At 38.8% G+C, this 21,585-nt stretch overlaps 1 protein-coding gene across 2 annotated transcripts in view; it reads left to right on the top strand.

The window, feature by feature from the left end:
* The window catches only part of med13a (mediator complex subunit 13a), a 205,552-nt gene extending 186,975 nt beyond the window's left edge, over positions 1-18,577 (top strand). For both annotated transcript variants that reach the window (XM_062048448.1, XM_062048447.1), the window contains exons 23-30: positions 1,267-1,490; positions 3,319-3,461; positions 3,537-3,695; positions 11,425-11,613; positions 11,783-11,925; positions 12,614-12,778; positions 16,052-16,152; positions 17,669-18,577. In XM_062048448.1, the coding sequence (XP_061904432.1) occupies positions 1,267-1,490; positions 3,319-3,461; positions 3,537-3,695; positions 11,425-11,613; positions 11,783-11,925; positions 12,614-12,778; positions 16,052-16,152; positions 17,669-17,801 (1,257 nt within the window). In that variant the 3' untranslated portion in view covers positions 17,802-18,577. The remainder of the gene's footprint in view (positions 1-1,266; positions 1,491-3,318; positions 3,462-3,536; positions 3,696-11,424; positions 11,614-11,782; positions 11,926-12,613; positions 12,779-16,051; positions 16,153-17,668) is intronic.
* The last annotated feature ends 3,008 nt before the right edge of the window (positions 18,578-21,585 follow it).

Genomic DNA, 21,585 nt, shown 5'->3' with positions numbered 1-21,585 from the left:
TTCATGGGATCGAATCAGGGCTGATATTTACCTTTTTTAACTGATCGGTTGATAAGCTGTCGAGCCTAGCCGATCTTTAACACAACTGTGTCCCATTTGGGCTCCAATAATTATTCGAGTTAATCAACTAATTAATTTGGAAAAAAGCATTTATTTGTATTTTGTTGCTTTGATGATTCGTTTATTGTGTAAAATAAGCGCTAGACTGCTCCAATAGGCACATGAGAGCAGTCCACCTGATGGTGATATAGCTTGTGCTTCCTGCGACGTGGCCTGTGTGTGCATGTGGGCAGGGACAGCGAAATGCAGATAAAGTGACATCACTAAAAAAAAAAAAACAAGCGAGAAGATGAAAGAAGCTGTCAAAGGTTTTACGATCGTTTTTTTTTTAAATTTGTTCTTGTTCTTATAATTACAAAATATTGTTGGGGTCATTTTTGTTATGGTTTACAAATTGAGGGAGTAGGTCTCTGGATACAGGAAATGTTTGAGGGCAAAAGCCAAAATATTTAAATGACAGCCAATAGTAGTATTTGCTTTTGTTTAGTTATTGTGCACTAAACACTTTATTTTGTTAAAAAAAAAACTGTTTGTAGCTTTCAATACCGCAAATGTAATACATCATCTGATTTACATCAATATTATCAAATTCTAAATGTAATAATTTATGTTCAATAAACATGTGTTACTGTGTTTACTTTAGTTACTTGCTATAAAGCATTTACAGTTCTATGATTGGATCGTGACTCGAAATCAGATAAAATCTAATTCCAAAATATCAGCTCGGGATCGGAGGCCAAAAATGTATATTGGAACATCTACTTAAACGTCCTAATAATAATAAGAATGTACTGGCAAATACTGTAAATCAACATTGCTGCTCTTCTTACAGCCTAAAATATAAGGTGTTAGTTTCCATCTTTGCAGACACTAGGGTTTACCTAAGCTGTGTTCAGTCTGCCCCTGAAACTAAACAGTGTTTGCATCTCAACATCCTCGTGCTTGCTGAAGCAAAACAGAAGGAACGTCTTACCTTTCAGACTTTTACCACAAATTAATTCCATTATTTGCTTGGCTGACTTCATGATAACTCCTAACTAAAGTCTTGATTCCAATTTTAAACAAAGGAGCACTTTAATCTGGTATCTTCCTCATACTGCCTAGATTGAAAAAGTGTAACACAAGCGTGACAAAGTAAAAATTATACTTGATGATGTCTTTAAAATGTATTCAAGGTTTTGCTCTTCTCCCTCTCCGTCTGTGCAGAGACCAGAGTGTTTGCGTCTGTACACACCTCCGTTCATCCTCGCCCCAGTTAAGGACAAGCAGACTGAGCTCGGGGAGACGTTTGGGGAGGCATCACAGAAGTACAACGTGCTGTTTGTGGGTTATTGTCTATCCCACGACCAGCGCTGGCTCCTCGCCACTTGCACTGATCAGTATGGAGAACTTTTGGAGACCTGCATCATCAGCATAGATGTACCCAACAGGTATAATAAACCTTACCAAGTACAACCATCCAATTATTTCAAATCATTAAAACATATTTAAAAAAATAGACTTTCCTCATCATTGAATTTGAACTACCTTTTTAATGAGTATAGAAGCACAAGCTATTAGTCAAAGTCTATTCCACCAATTCAGTGTCATTTGCATGTAACTTTCAAAATAAACTCCAAACCTGATAATACACTTAGAGTAGTACCTCTGGATACAGGTGTCCCAACATAGAAGTTTTTCAGGATACGAGCTGTCTCGTGGCGTTTTTATATACTTTAGGTTCCGAGCAAAAATTCATGTTACAAGCCTCCCCACCACGAGTTGGCGTAGTGAATGTCACAGTGAACCCCATAAGATCTGACCAAAAAATCCGGTCTTATTCACTAGCATTAGCTTATAGCTCGAGATGGACATAACTTTGTTTTTCCAAGCATGGGAAGAAAGACAGTGTATGTTAAGGACTATATTGAGAAGAAGTGGATGATATTCATTGAATTAAATAAAGCAACCATCAAATACTGCTAGTCTGCACCATACTGAAGCAAAATGAGTCGATAATGCCAGTTAAGGGCGTTAAAATAATATCTAAACGGCAGACATTTAACCATGAAAATATGGAGAACTGCTGATGGTGTGTTTGATGGAGAAGCAGCTGGAAAGAAATACTGTAGAAGTCCACGCTCCAAGATAAATGCTGTTCTTAATTATTGCATTACTTCATAAAACTACTTTACTTTTATTGTATTGTTTGTCATAAAATATTTCTTATTTAAAAGTTAGATTAATATAATATAGTTAATATAAAGCATATTATATGTTGAAATTGTGTTTTTTTGGGGGGGGAGGGCTGATTTAAATGGTTTGAATTAATTTCAATGTTTCACAATACGTAAGTTTTTCAAGGTCTTAACTGCATCACAGAACCAAATAAACCCATATGCTGAAATACAGCGATATTAAACTACTTAAAATATGTATTGGACCATCTAATGCAACTTTATTTCCTTTCCAAAAAGATTCCTAAGATATTTGAGTAACAGGACAGAAAGTAAAAGTAGTGCGTTTTTATGGTAATGAAAATTTTGTTTTATGCTAATAAAAGTATTACATTGAGCCAAAAGAAATATTTTTAAAATACCAAAACACAAAAACAAAAAATACAGAATGTAGTTAACAGGACTGCTGACATTTGAACCTCCAGTCATATTGTGTGTATATAAATCAGTTAACCTACATTTGTTCTACTCTTGGGCTGCAGAAGATGTGAATGATGCAACTTCCTGTGGACCATGTGACTAGTGGGGGTTAGTTAATGTGTTAATGTAACAGGACTGAGTGAAAACTCAGAAACACCTTCAAAGTGGACATTTCAACTGAATGTTTAGTTGTTATTGTTTTATTAAAGAAAATTAAGTTGAAGAGTATTTGGGATAAAGAGTAAAACAAATATGTAAAAAAAATATAACAAGTACGAAAGATTTAAATGATTATATTCCATTATAGAGTCTAATTCAGGAACCTGGGACAGGTATGTGTTGGTATTTTGTGTTCAAGTTAGATTAAATAAATCTTCTAAATTGCAATTATTAAATATGATCATATTAATGTGCATGACACATAATAAAAATATATATTTTACAGTACTCTATTTCAAAAATGTATTTCCTATGTATACAAATGGCAGTGATAAACTCACTCTTTCTCAGCAGTTGGAGTTTTTCAGGTTCAGCAAAAATAAAAAAAATATATCTGTGATGGCCTTTTTTGCAAATCCTAAAACAACGTTTGTGTGTGTCGTTGTTTTGTTGCCCTGCTCAGGGCCAGAAGGAAAAAAGGTTCGGTCCGACGCCTTGGCCTGCAGAAACTGTGGGATTGGTGCTTAGGTCTTGTTCAGATGACGTCAGTTCCTTGGAGGGTTGTGATTGGACGGCTGGGCAGGATAGGACATGGAGAGTTGAAAGGTAGCAATGTTTTTGTCATTAAAATAAATACAGTTAGTTCTTCAATGATCACAGTTTGTTCTCCTGACGTGTCAGACTGGAGTATATTGTTGAGCAGAAGAAACCTGCAGTCACTCAGTCGCCGTCTGAAGGAAATGTGTCGAATGTGTGGCATCTCCACCTCCGATACTCCCAGCATACTTAGTGTGTGCTTGGTTGCCATGGAGCCACAGGAGTCCTTCATCATAATGCCAGGTACGTACAACAGAACCATTACTGATATGTTTCTAAGTACGGTATACGCCTCCTCCCAGTTGGTGTTGTGTGTGCTGGTCTGCGTGATGGATGACAGCAGCACATTTCAATGCTTGTCACCTCCTCAGCAGATTGATGGCAGGGAAGATAGTGTATCTCGACACTCATGAAGCACTACTTATTGATCTCAATGTGTGTGATGGACAGTTCGATCAATATCTTTATTTTGGGAAACAAGTATTGTCAGGACAAGGACATAATACCAGGACTGTTTTCAGCGATGCCTGCATGAAGGAAATCATCTGTTGCTGAGATACAAAACTATGAGTGAGGTTACGTCCTGTAAACTACAAATGTTCAAAGTATTAAGTTTGTTATTTGTGGTCCGCAGCTACGGAGGGTCAAATGGGACAGAATTAAATGGATAAGGAGATATTTAAATACTTTCTTAAATGCGTCATCACTTTTAATACAATTAGAATGAAATACATATGTTTTATGAAGTGTGTCAAAAATGTATTGTAAGTAAAATTATAAATGTTTAACTAAACTCAGCCATCAAAGTCAATGGGCACGGCTAACAGGAATCTAGTTCAATGATTGAGTTGGTCTAAAGTCTGGAACTTTTGAAGTCTTTGAAAACATGGCGGCTAAAAAATATATATTTTTTGGGGAGATGGTGGTAGATATTTTAGACCTTTGGTAGTATATTGAAGCAAGACATGCTGCATGTAGCAGTTAAAGTAGGCAAGGCAAGGCAAGTTCATTTATAAAGCATAATTCGTACGCAATGCAATTCAAAGGGCTATACAGAAAATTAAAACAGTGCAAAATTAAAAATAAAATAATCGTAAAAATAATCATAACTCTGATTAAAAACAAAAAATCAAATCATTATAACAAATATTATAATTCAAAGTGAAATCAAATAGTGTAGCTAAAATACTTTCAGTTGTCAAATGCACAATTGAATAAGCTGGATTTTAACATCGCCAATGTTGAGGCCCGTCTCACATCTTCAGAAAGACTATTCTAGGTATTAGGAACATTAAACTAAAACGCAGCGTCACCATGTTTGATCATGACTCTAGGCACCAGCAGGAGACCACTCCCTGAGGTTCTAAGAGCCTGAGATGGTTGACATGGTTCTAACATGTCAGAGATGTATTTTGGCACAAGACCATGAAAATTATTGTACACAAGCAGAGCTGTTTTAAAGTATATTATCTGAGCAACAGGAAGCCAGTGCAGTGACCTGAGCACTGGTCTAATGTGGTCATATTTCCTGGTTCTGGTCAGCATTCTGGATGTAATGCAGCTGCTTTACAGCTTGTTTAGAGAGCCTAGTGAGAAGGACATTATGGTTGTCTAACCTGCTGGAGACAAAGGCATGGGTTAGTCTTTCTAAGTCTGATTTAAAAAGTATTGCTCTGATTGTTTTTCAGGTGGTAAAAAGCTGCTGATGTTATTGACTTAATGTGGCTGTTGAAGTTCAAGTCTGAGTCTATAATAACACCTAGATTTCTAACCTGATCATTAGGTTTCAGGGAGAGTCTGAAGGTGACTAGTAATAGTTTATCTTTGCTTCTTGGGGCCAAAGACAATGATTTATGTTTTGTCTGAGTTTAACTGAAGAAAATTGTTTTACATCTGTAGATTTGTTCAAGGCAGCAACAAAGTGAAATAACAGGGTGACCTTCACCGACCGTCAGTGACACATAGATCTGGGTGTCATCTACGTAAACGTGGTAGGACACATTGAAGCTGCGTACGAGTTGGCCTCTTGACAGCTTGTACAAGTTGAACAATAATGGTCCCATAATCGAGCCCTGAGGAACCCCACAGGTCATAGCCACTTGCTCACAGACACACTTACCACTTTCAACAAAGTATGTCCTGTGATCGAGATAGGACTTTAACCAGTTAAGAGCAGAACCGGATATTCTCACTCAGTTTTCTAACCTCTGTATTAAGATAGTATCGTCAATTGTTTCAAAGGCAGCGCTTAGGTCCTGCAAAACAAAGACTGAGACTTTTCCAGCGTTTGTGTTCAGGCGGATATCATTTGTCACCTTGGTCAGAGCTGTTTCAGTGCTGTGGTTGGGGCCTAAAGCCTGATTGGAAAGTATCAAACACATTGTTAAACAGTAGAAAGTCACTAAGCTGTTGGTATACAACTTTTTCAAGGACTTTGCCCAAAAATGTCAGGTTCGATATGGACCGACCAGTTTTTCAGTACTGCGGCATCAAGACTACTCTTCTTTAATAATAATAATAATAATAATACATTTTATTTGGTATAGCGCTTTTCCGTGTACTCAAAGACGCATTACAGGATAAAAATTAAAATATAAAACAGTTCAAAGTAATAATATATAATACAGGAAATATAAACGCAGTACATAGTAAAATACATAATAACATTGGACATTGCAAGATGGGACATTACAAGACACAGAACACTAATCACAGGTTAAAAGCAGATCTGAAGAGGTGTGTTTTGAGAAGGCTTTTGAAGGTAGGAAGGGGTGAGCACTCACAGATGGGTTTGGGAAGAGAGTTCCAGAGGGTGGGAGCAGCGATGAAGAAGGCGCTATCACCCAGGTCCGCAGCTTGGTTCTGAGTGGTGGGGAGAGGAGGTTGGCGTCAGAGGAGCGGAGGCTGCGTGAAGGGGTATGGCGGTGAAGCAGGTTGTTGAGGTAGCAGGGGGCCTGGTTGTGGAGGGCTTTGTGGGTGAGGAGGAGGATTTTAAAGTGGATCCGCTGAGGAACGGGGAGCCAGTGGAGTTTCTGCAGGACTGGGGTGATGTACTCACAGGAGCGGGTGTGGGTGAGCAGGCGGGCAGCAGAGTTTTAAATGTATTGGAGTTTATTGAGGATTTTGCAAGAGGGGCTTAATGACAGCAGTTTTAAGGCCTTTGGAAATGTTCAAGTCTGAAGTGACATGTTAACTAGACGAGCGAATTGTGGTAACAAACTCAGCACAGACTTTAGACATCTAGTGGGTAACTCATCAAGGCAGCATGTTGATGGACACAGACTGTGGATGATCTCTTCAACTGTTTTGTCAGTGACAGGAGTGAAATGTGGCAGCTCTCTCGCTGCAGAGTAGCTATTTGTTTTCCAGGAACTATTGCATTTTTAATGCTTGAACTTTAGCATGAAATAACATTGCAAACACATGCTCTTTAAAGTAGAAATTAGTTCTATTGGAAGTGAAACTGGAGGGTTTGTTAATCTGTTAACTGTAGCAAATAGGACACAAGAGTAGGGCTATACAATTAATCAAATTTTGATTTCGATTTCCATTATGGCTTCTCACAATCATGAAAGTATAATCATTAAAAAAAAAAACGATTAATTGGCCGCGCAACGTGCATGCAAATTCCGTAGCTTGTAATGATGATACGGATGAGTGAGCGTATATGAGTGAAAAAAAAAAAGGATTTGGATCTCACCATGGTTACTACTTTTTATTGGACACAGCGCTAATCAATAACTCAACAACAAAAAATTAAGGCATATAATTTCCACGTTGAAGTTATGGCGGACAGTCACATAATTGGCCAGTCAAACGGAATCCGTTGATAAATGCAAAATAATATCAGGGAATTTGACATAAATGTTACTGAAATGCTGTCATTGTGAGGAGAAGTAACAAATATTTGGGAAAATACTGTGTCCGGGAACGCTTATCCATCCCTGAAACATGTCCTGAACCAAACAAAGTTGAGACGGTCACTTAACGGCTTAAGCGGCTTAACTACAAAGCTAAAGCTAGCAGTGACAATCCATACACCCACAACACATCTCATCTGCGGAATTTAAAAACAATTAAAATGGAAAAACTTAATTTTATTGTTTGTTTTTTATTTATATTTAAATCTATTGTTTTTATTTTTTACTTGTTGTGGTTTATTCGTTAATAATCTATATTAAGTTAATTAAGTTATTTAAAGCTGAGTTTTGGTGAGATAATAAATACTAATGGCTTCAAATGAATGAATAATTGTGTAATTAATCGTGATTACAATATCAATCAAAATAATAGTGATTTTTTTTTTTTTTGCCATTATCTTCCAGCCCAACACAACGGTTTGTGATGATTTCAGATGAATATTTTCCCTTGTTCTACGCAAAGTCTAGTTGAACAAATGTAACTTTTCTTTGTAAATCTCATAGGGAGGTAATGGTATCAAATCTCACAGTACGAATTATCTCAGTATTAAGGCCACAGTGCGATATTTAAAAAAAAGCTTGGTAAAAATGCCATAGTGTGTAAAGTGAAGTGGCAGGAATGTTTAGGATAAACACGTTTACTCACCCACCGACCCCTTTTGTTTTTGTTGTGTCTCAAACACATAATTAAAGTGAGGTGGAGTAGTTTCAATCATAACTGCATGTGCAGTGTTTTTGTGGAGCCATGTCTGAGTTAAAAACAAAATTCAGATTGTAAAAGGAAATACAATCATTTAAAAAGTATTTGTTACATAAAGATCTGACAGTGAGTACGGCGTGTTTGAGATTAGCTGGATTTGCACTGGACATTGTGTTCTTCAAAGGAATGTGGTGTAGATTTGTCTGATCAGATAATCTAACTGTATGTCTCTTAACTCATCTATGTGCTTTGATGGTAGTTATTGTTTTAGAAGAGAGCACTTCCTTATTGGGCCTCAGGTTGATGTGATATTTAGCAGCACACAAGTCCTTATTATCCTAGACAACAGCATTGACTCTGTTGGGAATAACAGGGGGCCAAGCTGGGGAAGTTTTGGTTGATTGCATAGGAAAAGGGAGAGGGGCGCAATCATTTTTTTTTAAACAGAATCTTTGATCTTGCCATGTTGGAGTAAGGGGAATCATTTTAATTCCTGATTTCACCAAGCTCTCAAGATGGTCAAGAAGTCTCATGGGTGACAGTGGAGAGGCGAAAGACAATGAAGCACCTCAGGAGAGTGTAGATGCAACAGGTGGATATCAAGGCTTGTGGTGAAGGTGATGACGATGGGGGAGTTGCTGCATCAGACCCTTGTGTTCCGGATTCTGTAGATGCTGCTGTTGTTGCTGTGGCTGAGTGCTTTGCTGGGTTCATAAGTGGCAGCTGAGGAGGAGTTATTCTTCGTCTCCACTTCTCTCTCCTCTGTGACAGCACAGGATCCGGTCCATCCCCAAATAACTGTATTCACAGAGCGTGAAGACGGTTATTTGTCAGTCGTCTAGAGAGGACTTTATTACAGTTGACGGAGTTACAGGACAACAGTGTGTTTGTGTTAGAACCCGCCCACTGACTTTGATGGCTGAGTTTGACAGATCCGAACACCTCGGTATTAAAATATAATCATTGAAAAAATTCATCCTTATTTATGTAAAAATTAAATAAATCTGAAAAATTCATCCATCCATTTTCTACCACTTGTCCCTCTAGGGGTCATGGTGGTGCTGGAGCCTATCCCAGCTGCATCCGAGCAGATGGCGGAGTACATCCTACACAAGTTGCCACCTCATTAAATCGTAAAATAATTAATCCATCCATTCATCCACCTTCTTCCGTTTATCAGAGGTCGGGTTGCAAGGGCAGAAGCCTAAGTGTCCTGGGTCTTTCCCATGGCCTCCTACAGGTTGGATGTACTCTAAACACCTCCCCGGGTAGGTGTCTGGGTGGCATCCTGACCAGATGCCCAAACCACCTCATCTGGCTCCTCTGATGTAGAGGAGCAGCGGCTTTACTTTGCCCGGATGACAGAGCTTCTCACCCTATCTCTAAGGGAGAGCCCCGCCACCCGATGGAGGAAACTCATTTTGGCCGCGTATACTCGTGATCTTGTCCTTTCGGTCATAACCTAAAGCTTATGACCATACATGAGGATGGGAACGTAAATCGACTGGTAAATTGAGAGCTTTGCCTTCCGGCTGAGCTCATTCTTTACCACAACGGATAAATACAGCGTCCGCATTACTGAACGCCACATCGATCCGCTTGTCAATCTCATGATCCACTCAACCCTCACTCGTGAACAAGACTCAGGGGCACTTGAACTCCTCCACTTGGGTCAAGATCTTGTCCCCAACCCGGAGATGGCACTCAAACCCTTTTCTGGGCGAGAACCAGAAAAACCTCGACAACCTCAGCTCCAGAAACAGGAGAGCCCAACACAGATTCCTCAGGCACTCCTTCCTCATAGGAAGATGTGTAGGTGGGATTGAGGAGGTCTTCGAAGTATACCCTCCACCGATCTACAACTATCCGCAGTCGAGGTCAGCAGCACACCATCCTCACCATACACGGTGTTGACAGTGCACTGCTTCCCTTCCTAAGGTGGCAGATGGTGGTCCAGAATCGCTTCGAAGCCGTCCGGGAGTCGTTTTCCATGGCTTCCCCGAACTCCTCCCATGTCCAAGTTTTTGCCTATGCGACCGCTGAAGTCGCACACCGCTTGGCCTGTCCGTACCTGTCCGCTGCCTCCAGAGTCCCATTAGCCAAAAGGACCTGGTAGGACTCTTTCTTCAGCTTGACGGCATCCCTCACCACACCAGCGGGTTCTGGGATTACCGCCATGACAGGCACCAACCACCTTGCGGCCACTGCTCCGATCAGCCGCCTCGACAATAGAGTTACGGAACATGGTCCAATATCCAGCGCCTCCCTCGTGACATGTTCAAAGTTCTTCCAGAAGTGGGAATTGAAACTTTCTCAGACGGGAGACTCTGCTAGACGTTCCCAGCAGACCCTTACAATGCGTTTGGGCCTGCCAGGTCTGTCCGCCATCCTCCCCCACCATCGGAGCCAACTCACCACTAGGTGGTGATCGGTAGAAAGCTCCGCCCCTCTCTTCACCCGAGTGTCCAAAACATTAGACCACAAATCCGATGACACAACTACAAAGTCGATCATAGATTTTCGGCCGAGGGTGTCCTGGTGCCAAGTGCACATATGGACACCCTTATGTTTGAACATGGTGTTTGTTATGGACAGTTTGTGATGAGCAAAAAAGTCCAATAACAAAACACCACTCGGGTTCAGGTTTCACTGTCGTTGCCAACATGAGCGTTGAAGTCACACAGCAGAACTAGGGAATCACCTGAAGGAGCACTCTCCAGTATTCCCTCGAGGGAATCCAAAAAGGGCGGATACTCTGAGCTGTTTGGTGCATGAGCACAAACAACAGTCATGACCCGTCCACTCGTCCACCCACAGGCGGAGGGAAGGTACCCTCTCGTCTACTGAGTTAAACTCCAACGTACAGGCTTTGAGCCGGGGAGCAACAAGAATTGCCACCCCAGCTTGTCGTCTCTTACTGCATGCAACTCCAGAGTGGAAGAGAGTCCATCCCCTATCGAGAGAACTGGTTCCAGAGCCAACTATATCCAGAGTCCAACTATATCTAACCGGAACTTCTCCACCTCGCGCATCAGCTCAGGCACCTTCCCCCACGTCCCAAGAACTAGCTTATTTAGCCGAGGATTGGACCGCCAAGGGCCCTGCCTTCGCCTGCCGCCCAGCTCACATAGCACCCGACCTCTATGCTCCCTCCAATGAGTGGTGAGCCCATTGGAGGGGGGACTACAACAAGTGTTTTTCAAATAATACTGTTATTAACGTGTTGAGTTGCACTGATTATGTTTTATTTTACTTAAGCTGTATCTGTGAATGTCTCTTTTTCTCTTTCTCTCTTGCTTTCTCGCTTTCTGTCTCTGTTGCCCTCTCTCTTGCTCTATCCCTCTGCCATCAGACTCGGTGTCAACTGGGTCGGTGTTTGGTCGCAGTACCACTTTAAACATGCAAACGCCCCAACTGAACACTCCACAGGACACTTCCTGTACGCACATCCTTGTTTTCCCTACCTCTGCCTTCGTGCAAGTGGCCAGCTCCAACTACACCAACATCGACACCAACATCGACATCCTCAATGGTACCACAGGTCAGAACGTTTTCTATGAGTCTACTTCTCAACAAGGACTTTTGAAATGGCTTTGTTAGATTTGTAAAACTGCCTGTTTGCAATTACTACCTGTGCGTCATCGTTTCTATATATTATATGTACTGTACTACTTTATTCATATTTAAAAATACTTTTGTCTTCCACACAGACGGTTCTGACGGGATGGGTATCTTTGACCTGCTCGACCCAGAGAATGAGTTAGTTGACCCCGACATCATCAACATCTCTCCCAACACTTCACCAGTTCATTCTCCTGGCTCTCATTACCACCATGGAGGTGACGGCAGCAAAGTAAGAGCATTTTCAGCTGTTGTCTTTTAGCTCAATAACTTGCTTTTCTTCCTGCAAATTTTACTTGGCCTTTTATCCAAACTTCATTGTTTATCTTTAAAAACAAAGCTTTTGGTTTTAGTATTTGCGTTGACAAGTAAAACAAAGCTTTTTTGTTTTGCGTCATAAAAACGGAGCGACATGATGTTTTTAAACGTTTATTTAACAGCAGAACAATTAAGGTATTGACCTACAGGTGGTTTATATTGTGCAGTGGTAGACACTTGTTCTATTGTATTATTAAACTGTGTATAACATACACTATACTGTACCATAAAGCACACACTAATATAAGGTATAATATCACACTTGTCTTTTATAAGGTTTAATAACAAACAAGCACATGTAATAAATCAATATGTTGATTTCAAATATAATGTATATGTAAAACATTAATATATTGATTTTGAATATAATTTATATATAATAAATCAATATATTTGAGGTGTTATGATGTCATCAAGTAGTTGATTTTCAGTCCTTTGATTGGGCAAAATGAAAACTATTTAAATGTGTACAATTATATTTTAACGACACTTGTTTGTACAAACCTTTGAAATATAATTATATTTTGTGCCAGGTTTTGATTTGAAATATAAATATATTTTGTGCCGTGTTTTAATTTAAGATATAATTCTATGATGTGCAGGGTCAGGGTGCAGACCGCATGGAGTCTCGTGAGGAGGTAGCAAATCTCCTGCAGCAACCCCTGGCTCTCGGCTATTTTGTGTCCACGGCCAAAGCTGGACCACTACCTGACTGGTTCTGGTCGGCGTGTCCACAGGCTCAGAACCAGTGTCCACTCTTCCTCAAGGTACCAAAAACACACTTGATACAGCTTTGTATGCACGCACCAATAAAACTGATCATAAAACACCAACATGTTCAATTACAATTGATACAGTTAGAATACACTATGTTAATGGTATCTGATCTGATACTGATGTTGGATATTGGTCCGATATCATTAAAAAAACAAGTATAAAACTCTAGAAATTAAAATAAAAGTTCATTCATGTGAGTAATTCAACTTCAAATGTGAAACTAATATGTGATATAAACTCAGTGCATGCAAAGTGAGATATTGGTTATAATTTTGATGATCATGATGGCTTACAATCTTTGAAAACTCTAAATTTTCTGAGATTTTTAAATTCAAGGTTTTCATCAGCTCTAAGCCATAATCATCAACTATCTTGAGTTGCCTGGTATGAGCCTATGTTATATATTAGTTTCACCCTCGTAAATCTAATTGCTGGAATAAACACACTTTTGCAAGATACTCACATTTTTTGAGTTTCACCTGTATATGTGCTTGCATGTAAAATGTGTGATATCATGTCCGATACAAGCAGCCCTGCAGCGTGTTTATTGAGCAAAGCTGGACAGCCAGTTAACATTACAATGCCCTCCAATAAGCACACAAGTTTGGTCTTTTCTTGTATTTTAGTCAAGTCATTTACAAAACGTAAACATGGTTAGCTATAGGCTACTAGGAGCTACACACCAGCTAAGCACACAATAGCACACAAGCTATATATAGGTAATAAGTGTCCTTCATTGAACAATATTGCAGCACATTTGATCGATATAACAATTATCAAATCATTGGAGTTGCATTTTACTTACATACCCTACCGTTCAAAAGTTTGGGGTCACCCAAATAATTTTGTGGAATAGCCTTCATTTCTAAGAACAAGAATAGACTGTCGAGTTTCAGATGAAAGTTCTCTTTTTCTGGCCATTTTGAGCGTTTAATTGACCCCACAAATGTGATGCTCCAGAAACTCAATCTGCTCAAAGGAAGGTCAGTTTTGTAGCTTCTGTAATGAGCTAAACTGTTTTCAGATGTGTGAACATGATTGCACAAGGGTTTTCTAATCATCAATTAGCCTTCTGAGCCAATGAGCAAACACATTGTACCATTAGAACACTGGAGTGATAGTTGCTGGAAATGGGCCTCTATACACCTACGTAGATATTGCACCTAAAACCAGACATTTGCAGCTAGAATAGTCATTTACCACATTAACAATGTATAAAGTGTATTTCTTTAATGTTAAGACTAGTTTAAAGTTATCTTCATTGAAAAGTACAGTGCTTTTCCTTCAAAAATAAGGACATTTCAATGTGACCCCAAACTTTTGAACGGTAGTGTATATGTAAAGTCTCCAAGGCAGAAACGTATTACAAAGTATTCAGCTACAAACGTGTCCGCATCATTCAATTTTATGAGCTTAATGTCATTAATAATTGTACCACTTCAACTTAAAGAGAGCAAAAGTGTGTACAGTGCACTGTAGTATTTTTTCATAAGTGCTGTGTTACAACTGTTGTTTCACAAAGGCCTATAGAAAAGTAGAAAATAACATCTTCACATTAAATTTGTACATCCACAACTTGTACGCTGATCAAAGACCATCAGAAACTCAAATATAAACTAAGCTAAGCAGGCCTGCAGTGTTACTGGATGCAGAGATAGCAACTGCAACACTGCCAGCCACGGAGGACGTTCCTTTTATGTTCGATAGTTAATTGCAATATTGGCAGTTCATTCCAGACTACAGTATGCAGAGACCATATGATCACAACATCTGCAACAAAGGATTATCAATACAATGTAGCCTCCTCACAAAGGCTAAATAAAGTATGTCCACACAAAGTACAAAGCTGCTCCTATAAGTTTCTAATCCTCACCTTCATGGTGGCAAATAAGGTACATGTCTTACAAGTATCCATGCAGGACAAAGGAAAAGCTGAACATGCAACACCTCAACCTGAGCCACAGAGAGCTGCAGACAAGAAGCCGTAAGTTGGTAGAGTGGCCGTGCCAGCAATCGGAGGGTTGCTGGTTACTGGGGTTCAATCCCCACCTTCTACCATCCTAGTCATGTCCGTTGTGTCCTTGGGCAAGACACTTCACCCTTGCTCCTGATGGCTGCTGGTTAGCGCCTTGCATGGCAGCTCCCGCCATCAGTGTGTGAATGTGTGTGTGAATGGGTGAATGTGGAAATACTGTCAAAGCGCTTTGAGTACCTTGAAGGTAGAAAAGCGCTATACAAGTATAACCCATTTATCATTTATTTATCTAACTGCTAAGCTAGATTTAATGTAATTTATCAAAAGAACAGTAGAGTAGGTGCTTAGTGTACTTTAACAGAATTGTAGCTGGAACCATGTTACTGTACAGCGAATAGTATGAACAGGTATTTAGTTTGTCTCCAGAGATAATAATACCAATACTGCTCTGAGAGTACAAGTCTGAAAACCAGAAATTACACAATATATTACCTCAAACGTCAACAGCTAAAGGAATAGCCTTTGATTAGTTTTTTTTGATTACTTTTGGTCAAAAATATTGTACATTAAATAAATGTACACAACACAAATGTTAGCCTAAGAAGGACTTGTGTAACCTGAAATAATTCTAACTAGCAAGTCTCAATTTTTTCCAAACCTATTGTTCTTGATTATTGTTTTCTGGTTGACTAATTTAATTTGATCTAACCTTTTCTAACATTCCACAATATAAAATGATAAAATGATCCGTGCTGATATCGCATCAGATCACTATCGGTACAGGTCAACACTCAAGGCTGATATCGGTATCATGTTGGAAGTGAAAAAGTTGTATCTGGATGAAGTTCTCTCTGTTGCTCCAAGGCTGTCGCTCAAGCACGTCTGACTGCAGTAGCGGGTGTAGGTATTAATCATGCAGATATCTGATCAATATCGTATTAGCCAATAGTCATTATTGTATCAGAAGGGAAAAAGTTGTATTGTGACAATCCTTAAAAAAACTCAAAAAAGCTCATATTCAAAGTGTGATTACACCTAAATAAGCTCTTTTAATACTTGAATCGAGAACTATGTTTATTACTGTACAGTAATATTGTAATATTTCTTATAATTATCGAAGAGGATGTTGAGTGTATGTTTATTAAACATCTTTCCTGAACTTTTATGAACATTTATATTTTTGTCACCTCTTCAGTGCTTCTGACTTTTGTGAGAAACATTTTCAGTTCATAAACAAACCTGTATTATTATTCATGACTATGATTAGTTGTATTTTTTGCTCTGTTAGGCCTCTTTGCACCTGCATGTGTCTTCAGTGCAGTCAGACGAGTTCCTGCACAGCAAACATTCTCATCCTCTCGACTCCAATCAGACCTCAGAAGTGCTCAGGTAAGCCAACAGCGCCACCACCGATTATTAAAAACAAGCGCAATTATTCTGTGTATTAACGTCTTTCTAGAATACTTCGGTACTTTCATTTTCAACGTTACACTTTTTATAGGATTCAGTCTATGTATACTCTCTCTGTTAAATTAATGTAACAAACTAGTTTAACTGCGTATTGTTCCATGAATGTAATGTCCAAACAAAGATTTATGTGTTGAGGATTCAGTATTTGTAAGTTATACAACTACAAAATATCCACCATAGGGCCAAAGAAAGTTGCGAGTGTCAGCACTTTGATACACCTCCTCCCTCTACATTCCAAAGTGATGTTAAATAATAATTTATACATTTAATTAATCATTGATATATATTTCAAATTGTTTTATGCATGCATTTTTCTCTATACATTTGTTTTGTCTCGATATCTTTGTTGTCTGACTCTGGAACGCATTAATTGTGTGAATGCTCCAAAGCATTCACACATGGTTTTCTACACCAAAATTCATCTATTTTTTATTCAACTTCTTCTTCTTCTCCAGATTTTGGCGCACTCTACCTTCCACATTTTTTCATCCGATTCAAACCGTTCCAACTTCAAACTGTTCAGCTTATTCGGGAATCGTGGGCTTTCCCTTGACAAATTTCAAAAGTTCCCAGATTTGCCAGAATTCCAGGTTTTCCGGGACATTTTTCCCATTCAAAATGAATTGGCCATTTTTCAAACTTCGACCATTTCCACATTTTTCAACCTATTCAAACCATTCCACCTTCAACACATTCCACCATCCTGGAAATTCAAACTACCATTTTTCCAAGTTCCAAAAAATTCCTGGATTTTTCAGAATTACTGCTTTCCCAAAGCCCTATTTCCACCCTTTTTTCTGGCGACTACTCCTCCCACATTTTTCAACCCACTTCAACCGTTCCACCGTCAAAACATTCCTCTTAATTAGGACAAAAAACAAAGCGTTTTTTTGAACTGTAAAAATTCCCAGTTTTCCGAATTTCCAGGAATTCCATGATACCAATTCTCAATTCAACATGGCCCTTATTTAACATTTCTCGACCGATTTTAAAAATTCCAACACCAACCATTTCATCTCATTCAGACCATAAAAGCTTTTTACCATTTTCAAAAAAATTCTCGCTTTTCTCGAAATTCCCAAATTCCTGTTGAAATGAATTGAACATTCTTCAAAGTTCCACAACTCCCCCATTTTTTATCCAATTCAAACCGTTCCAACTTCAAAATATTCACCCTGTGCTCTACTTCAACAATTCTGAAAAAATCCAGAATTTCAGTTCAACTTCAGCATTGGAGCATTCACATGCAATTCCTTCAGGAATTGCCTAATCTAGTTATATTTACTTTAAAAATGGCTTTGTTTTCCGTACGCATTTGATTTTAGTCGAACCGTTAGGATGGATTACTGGCAAAAAGTGAATGAATAAATCAATATATGAATGTTTTCCACAATTTTGTCATGACAGTCAAATAATGAGTTTGTGTTGTTGACAGATTTGTGTTGGAACAATACAACGCCCTCTCCTGGCTGACATGTGACCCTGCCACGCAGGACCGACGCTCATGTCTGCCTGTTCACTTTGTGGTGCTCAACCAGATCTACAACTTCATCATGAACTTGTTGTAGCTCACACGTTGGAATCATTTTCATCATCAGACTGGAAGTTATTCATGTTGGAGTTAATTCCAAGATATGAGTATTGATGCGCTGTATAAAGTAAGTTCTCTCCTGAACTTACTTGCTGTATCAGACGAGGTAAACCTTCGCGTGAGTACATGAACTTGACAATAACAATAACCATAGTATGTTGGTTTTAAACTCAGAGGCCAGTTTGAGGATTTTTAACAATATGTTTATTGTGGAAAGAGTTCAGGTTAAAGGGACATTTTACGAGCAATGGATTTTTTGGTTTTGCAACCAAAACTTCCTTTTTATTGCTTTGGATGAAAGAATATCCAAACAAAATGTGTGCATATTATTTATTGTAAGTTTTGAATTGTATTATTTTTCAATCAGTTATATATATTTACATATATATTGAGAGAGGTTTATACCAACTTTTTGCTTTGATCATCGTACTTAATAACAGAACGAATGACAGAAGGTATTATTTTTTTGTAATGGAGAAAGATTATTTGTATTGTCACAATGTACAGAAGAATTATGACATACAGTAAAGCAGTAGCTTCACAGGAAATGTACAGCATTGAACTTCACTGTGTTCTAATGAAGACATACTTTGTTGTACTGTATATAATATTTTATACCACACATTTACACACAAAAAACAAACTGCAATCTATAGAAATATTATATATAAATGCCAACAGTTGGTACAGTGGCTTCTGTTTTAGAAATAAAAATGTGTCAACTTATTAACGTGCTGCTTGTGTTTATTGTGCTTATTGTTTTGGGGAGGTGAGAAGGACTTAACTGGATTGTTGAAATTTCTATTTAATGTCAAACAAAGATTTACATTGTAGTGGATTGTCCGAAGCTTAAGCAGGCAACAAAAGTAGTTTAGTACAACAAATTTATTTACCCATTATCAGAAGTGCAGGTTGAATTAAGTTGGCCGTGCAGACAGACCACATGTTACTCCGGAGTAAACAAGACACACACAAGCCAAAATCACTGTCGAGTTCCGGTCTTCTGCCATTTTTTATATGTCTCTTGTGCGTCATTGTTTGTTATCTAATGCGTCACGATTGTTTTGTTTTGGTTTTGTCTGTTCCAAAACAACCTTGTATCTCTTAGTCATATTTGGAAATTCTAAACATTCTGTAGACAGGTTGGCACAACTCCATATTCACCTTTGTCCCACTGGCACAGAATAGAAGAGAAATTAAATGAGCGTACATTCTTATTAGACATGCAATATAGGTCAAAGGTCAGAAATTCTACTACATACCCGCCTTCCAGGGTCTTTAGACCCTGGACCAAAACAATTTCTGATGTAGACCACTAAGTTAAATCTCTACCACAGATAGAGGCAAAAACCTCAATGTTTTTATACGAGGCAAAAATTCCGTCTATGACCCTCCTTCAGAGCGATCGCTGTTACCAGCCTGCAGTAAAACCATCTCACAGAACACAATTAGTGGCCTACCCTTTGATTTAGTAAAGGAATAACAAATACTTTGATCATGAACATCATTGAACATAAATAGATGAATGTATATAGATTTATGACTGTAAGACATTTGCAAAAATATTTTTCCCGGCATTTGCAATGGATGTAGTTACCAATATTGTTAATTACCAATTAATTTTGAACACACAACTGAATTTCGTATGAGTCCATGTTCGATTAGTGCTCGTATAGATGGCTTGGTGGTGCCTCAGGCTGATGGCCTGCCGACACCTCGTTGGGCTTTCGGCTGCCCTGGTGAAGAAAGAGATCCACTCAAACAGTCTGTCTCTCTTTGGGGTGTGGTTCAGTCCATTGGGCAGACTGTTCAGTGGCCGGTGCGTGCTGGCCGAAATTGGGGAAAACTCAGGTAGAGTTGGAGCTGTGGGGGCTTTGGTCCAGGCCCTCGGCTTGCTTCAGGCCTCCTCGCTGCTTCGGCACTCCCGACACTTCTTTCCACAGCTGCTGGAGTCCCGGTGGACACATATTGGCTGGCAACCTTAGTTGTTCTCGTCATCGCTGGCAAGGTGTTGTCTCTCCTCTCGGTTCCTTCCAGTCAGGTATCGGGTGTTGGTCCTGGATTGGCTTTGACCGTGCCCCTCTGAGCGAGTGCAAGGGAATCTGGAGTGGCTGCTTTCATCCTCAAATCTGCACAGAGGAACTGGCACACAAATTGTACATTTTGCAAACTTACCATTTTGGTCTCATGGTCTTTCCACCTTCCTAGGAAGCTGCTGGTCCTGAGAAGTGCTGATCTTGTGACTGAAGAAGATTAACCTGTTTTCTTAAATTAGGTGCCGTTGTTTGACCTAATCTTTTTGGGGAAACCATGTCGGGATATTAGATCATTCACAAAACATTTAATTACTGAATTGGCACCCTCCTTTGAGGTTGGGGTTGCTTTCGCCAACCACTGCAATTGTCAATCTAAATCATTACGTTCCTTTATCCTTGTACCGGATTGATCATATCGATTAAATAAAACCTCAACACGCTCAAACTTGACCCAATCCAAACTCACCTCCCCCCTCTGTCCCTCTTACAGGGACAGTGTTAGTCATAGTAATAGTAATAGTAGTAGTAGTAGTGGTAGTAGTAGTAGTTTCAGAAACATCCAAGAAAAAGATAAGGCAGCTGATAGTCAAGCGCAGCAAGAACAGAGGCGGAGGACAGGTCATGTTTGAGGTCACTGTTCGCTTTTGCAATAGTACTTTGATATTTTACAACACCTAGTGAATTATTGTGGCCTCAATAATTCACTAAATAGTTGTATTTAATTTAGTCTATCTATGATGGGACAATGCATAGAAACATTAAATTCAGAAACAGATATGTTCTGTACCAGATTATATCTAAATAGCTATTTTCCATCTGCAGTCCCTGGCTACCTAAATTAAAGGGATCCAAAAATCAAGCAATACAATTATGACACTAATTAATCATAATTTATATACATTCATAATAATCAATAATTAATAAAAAATAATCATACTGTAGCATGTAATCAATTTTAAGAAAAGTCACCAAATGCCCCTTCATGCACACATACTTAACATACAATACAACCACACCTTATTTACATCATCACACAAAGACAATTCATGCTCTTTTTTACATCTGTCATCATTCGTAACAACAACCAAGCTTCACAATTTACAACAAAAATGCTCTCATAGATAAATATAATACTCAATAAATTGATGTGTCAACATAATGCCCCTCTTAGTGACCGTGTGAGCAGCCTTGATTGCTCCAAAGCCATATTTTAACTTCAAATTTTCTATTCCTTTTGTTATAACGTGGAGAAGGCTAATTGGTCTGTACATGTTCTGGTCTTCTTTATTTCCTGCTTTATGGATTTAATCATAGTAGCAGTTTCTCGACGTGGTAGGGAAAGTGTTTTCCGTTATTAATTTATTTATCAATCGTTGTTATACGAGCAATAATACAATCCTTATATGTTTTTAGGAAGATAGTGTCCAACCCATATATATATGTCTCTAGATCGTGAGTCTGATAATGCAGTGAAGATTTTGTTTAACTTTGTTTCATTTGTTAATTCTAAAATTAGTCCATCCTGAATAAATGACAATTATTTGCACTGATTTTGAGGGACTCTTTATTCAGGGTTTGTACAGACTGGATGAAATGTTCATTAAAATTATTACTTATGTCCAGACTGTCTGCGATAGTAGCGCCATTGATATTTAATGTTATAGTGTTGTTTCTTGTTTGCTCTCTTCCCGTAAGTTTGTATCTGGTTTTCCATAACTTTCTAAT

The sequence above is a fragment of the Entelurus aequoreus genome, linkage group LG05 (genome assembly GCF_033978785.1).
Source record: "Entelurus aequoreus isolate RoL-2023_Sb linkage group LG05, RoL_Eaeq_v1.1, whole genome shotgun sequence".
Classification (NCBI taxonomy): Eukaryota; Metazoa; Chordata; class Actinopteri; order Syngnathiformes; family Syngnathidae; genus Entelurus; species Entelurus aequoreus.
This window is presented reverse-complemented; position numbering and strand designations above follow the sequence as displayed.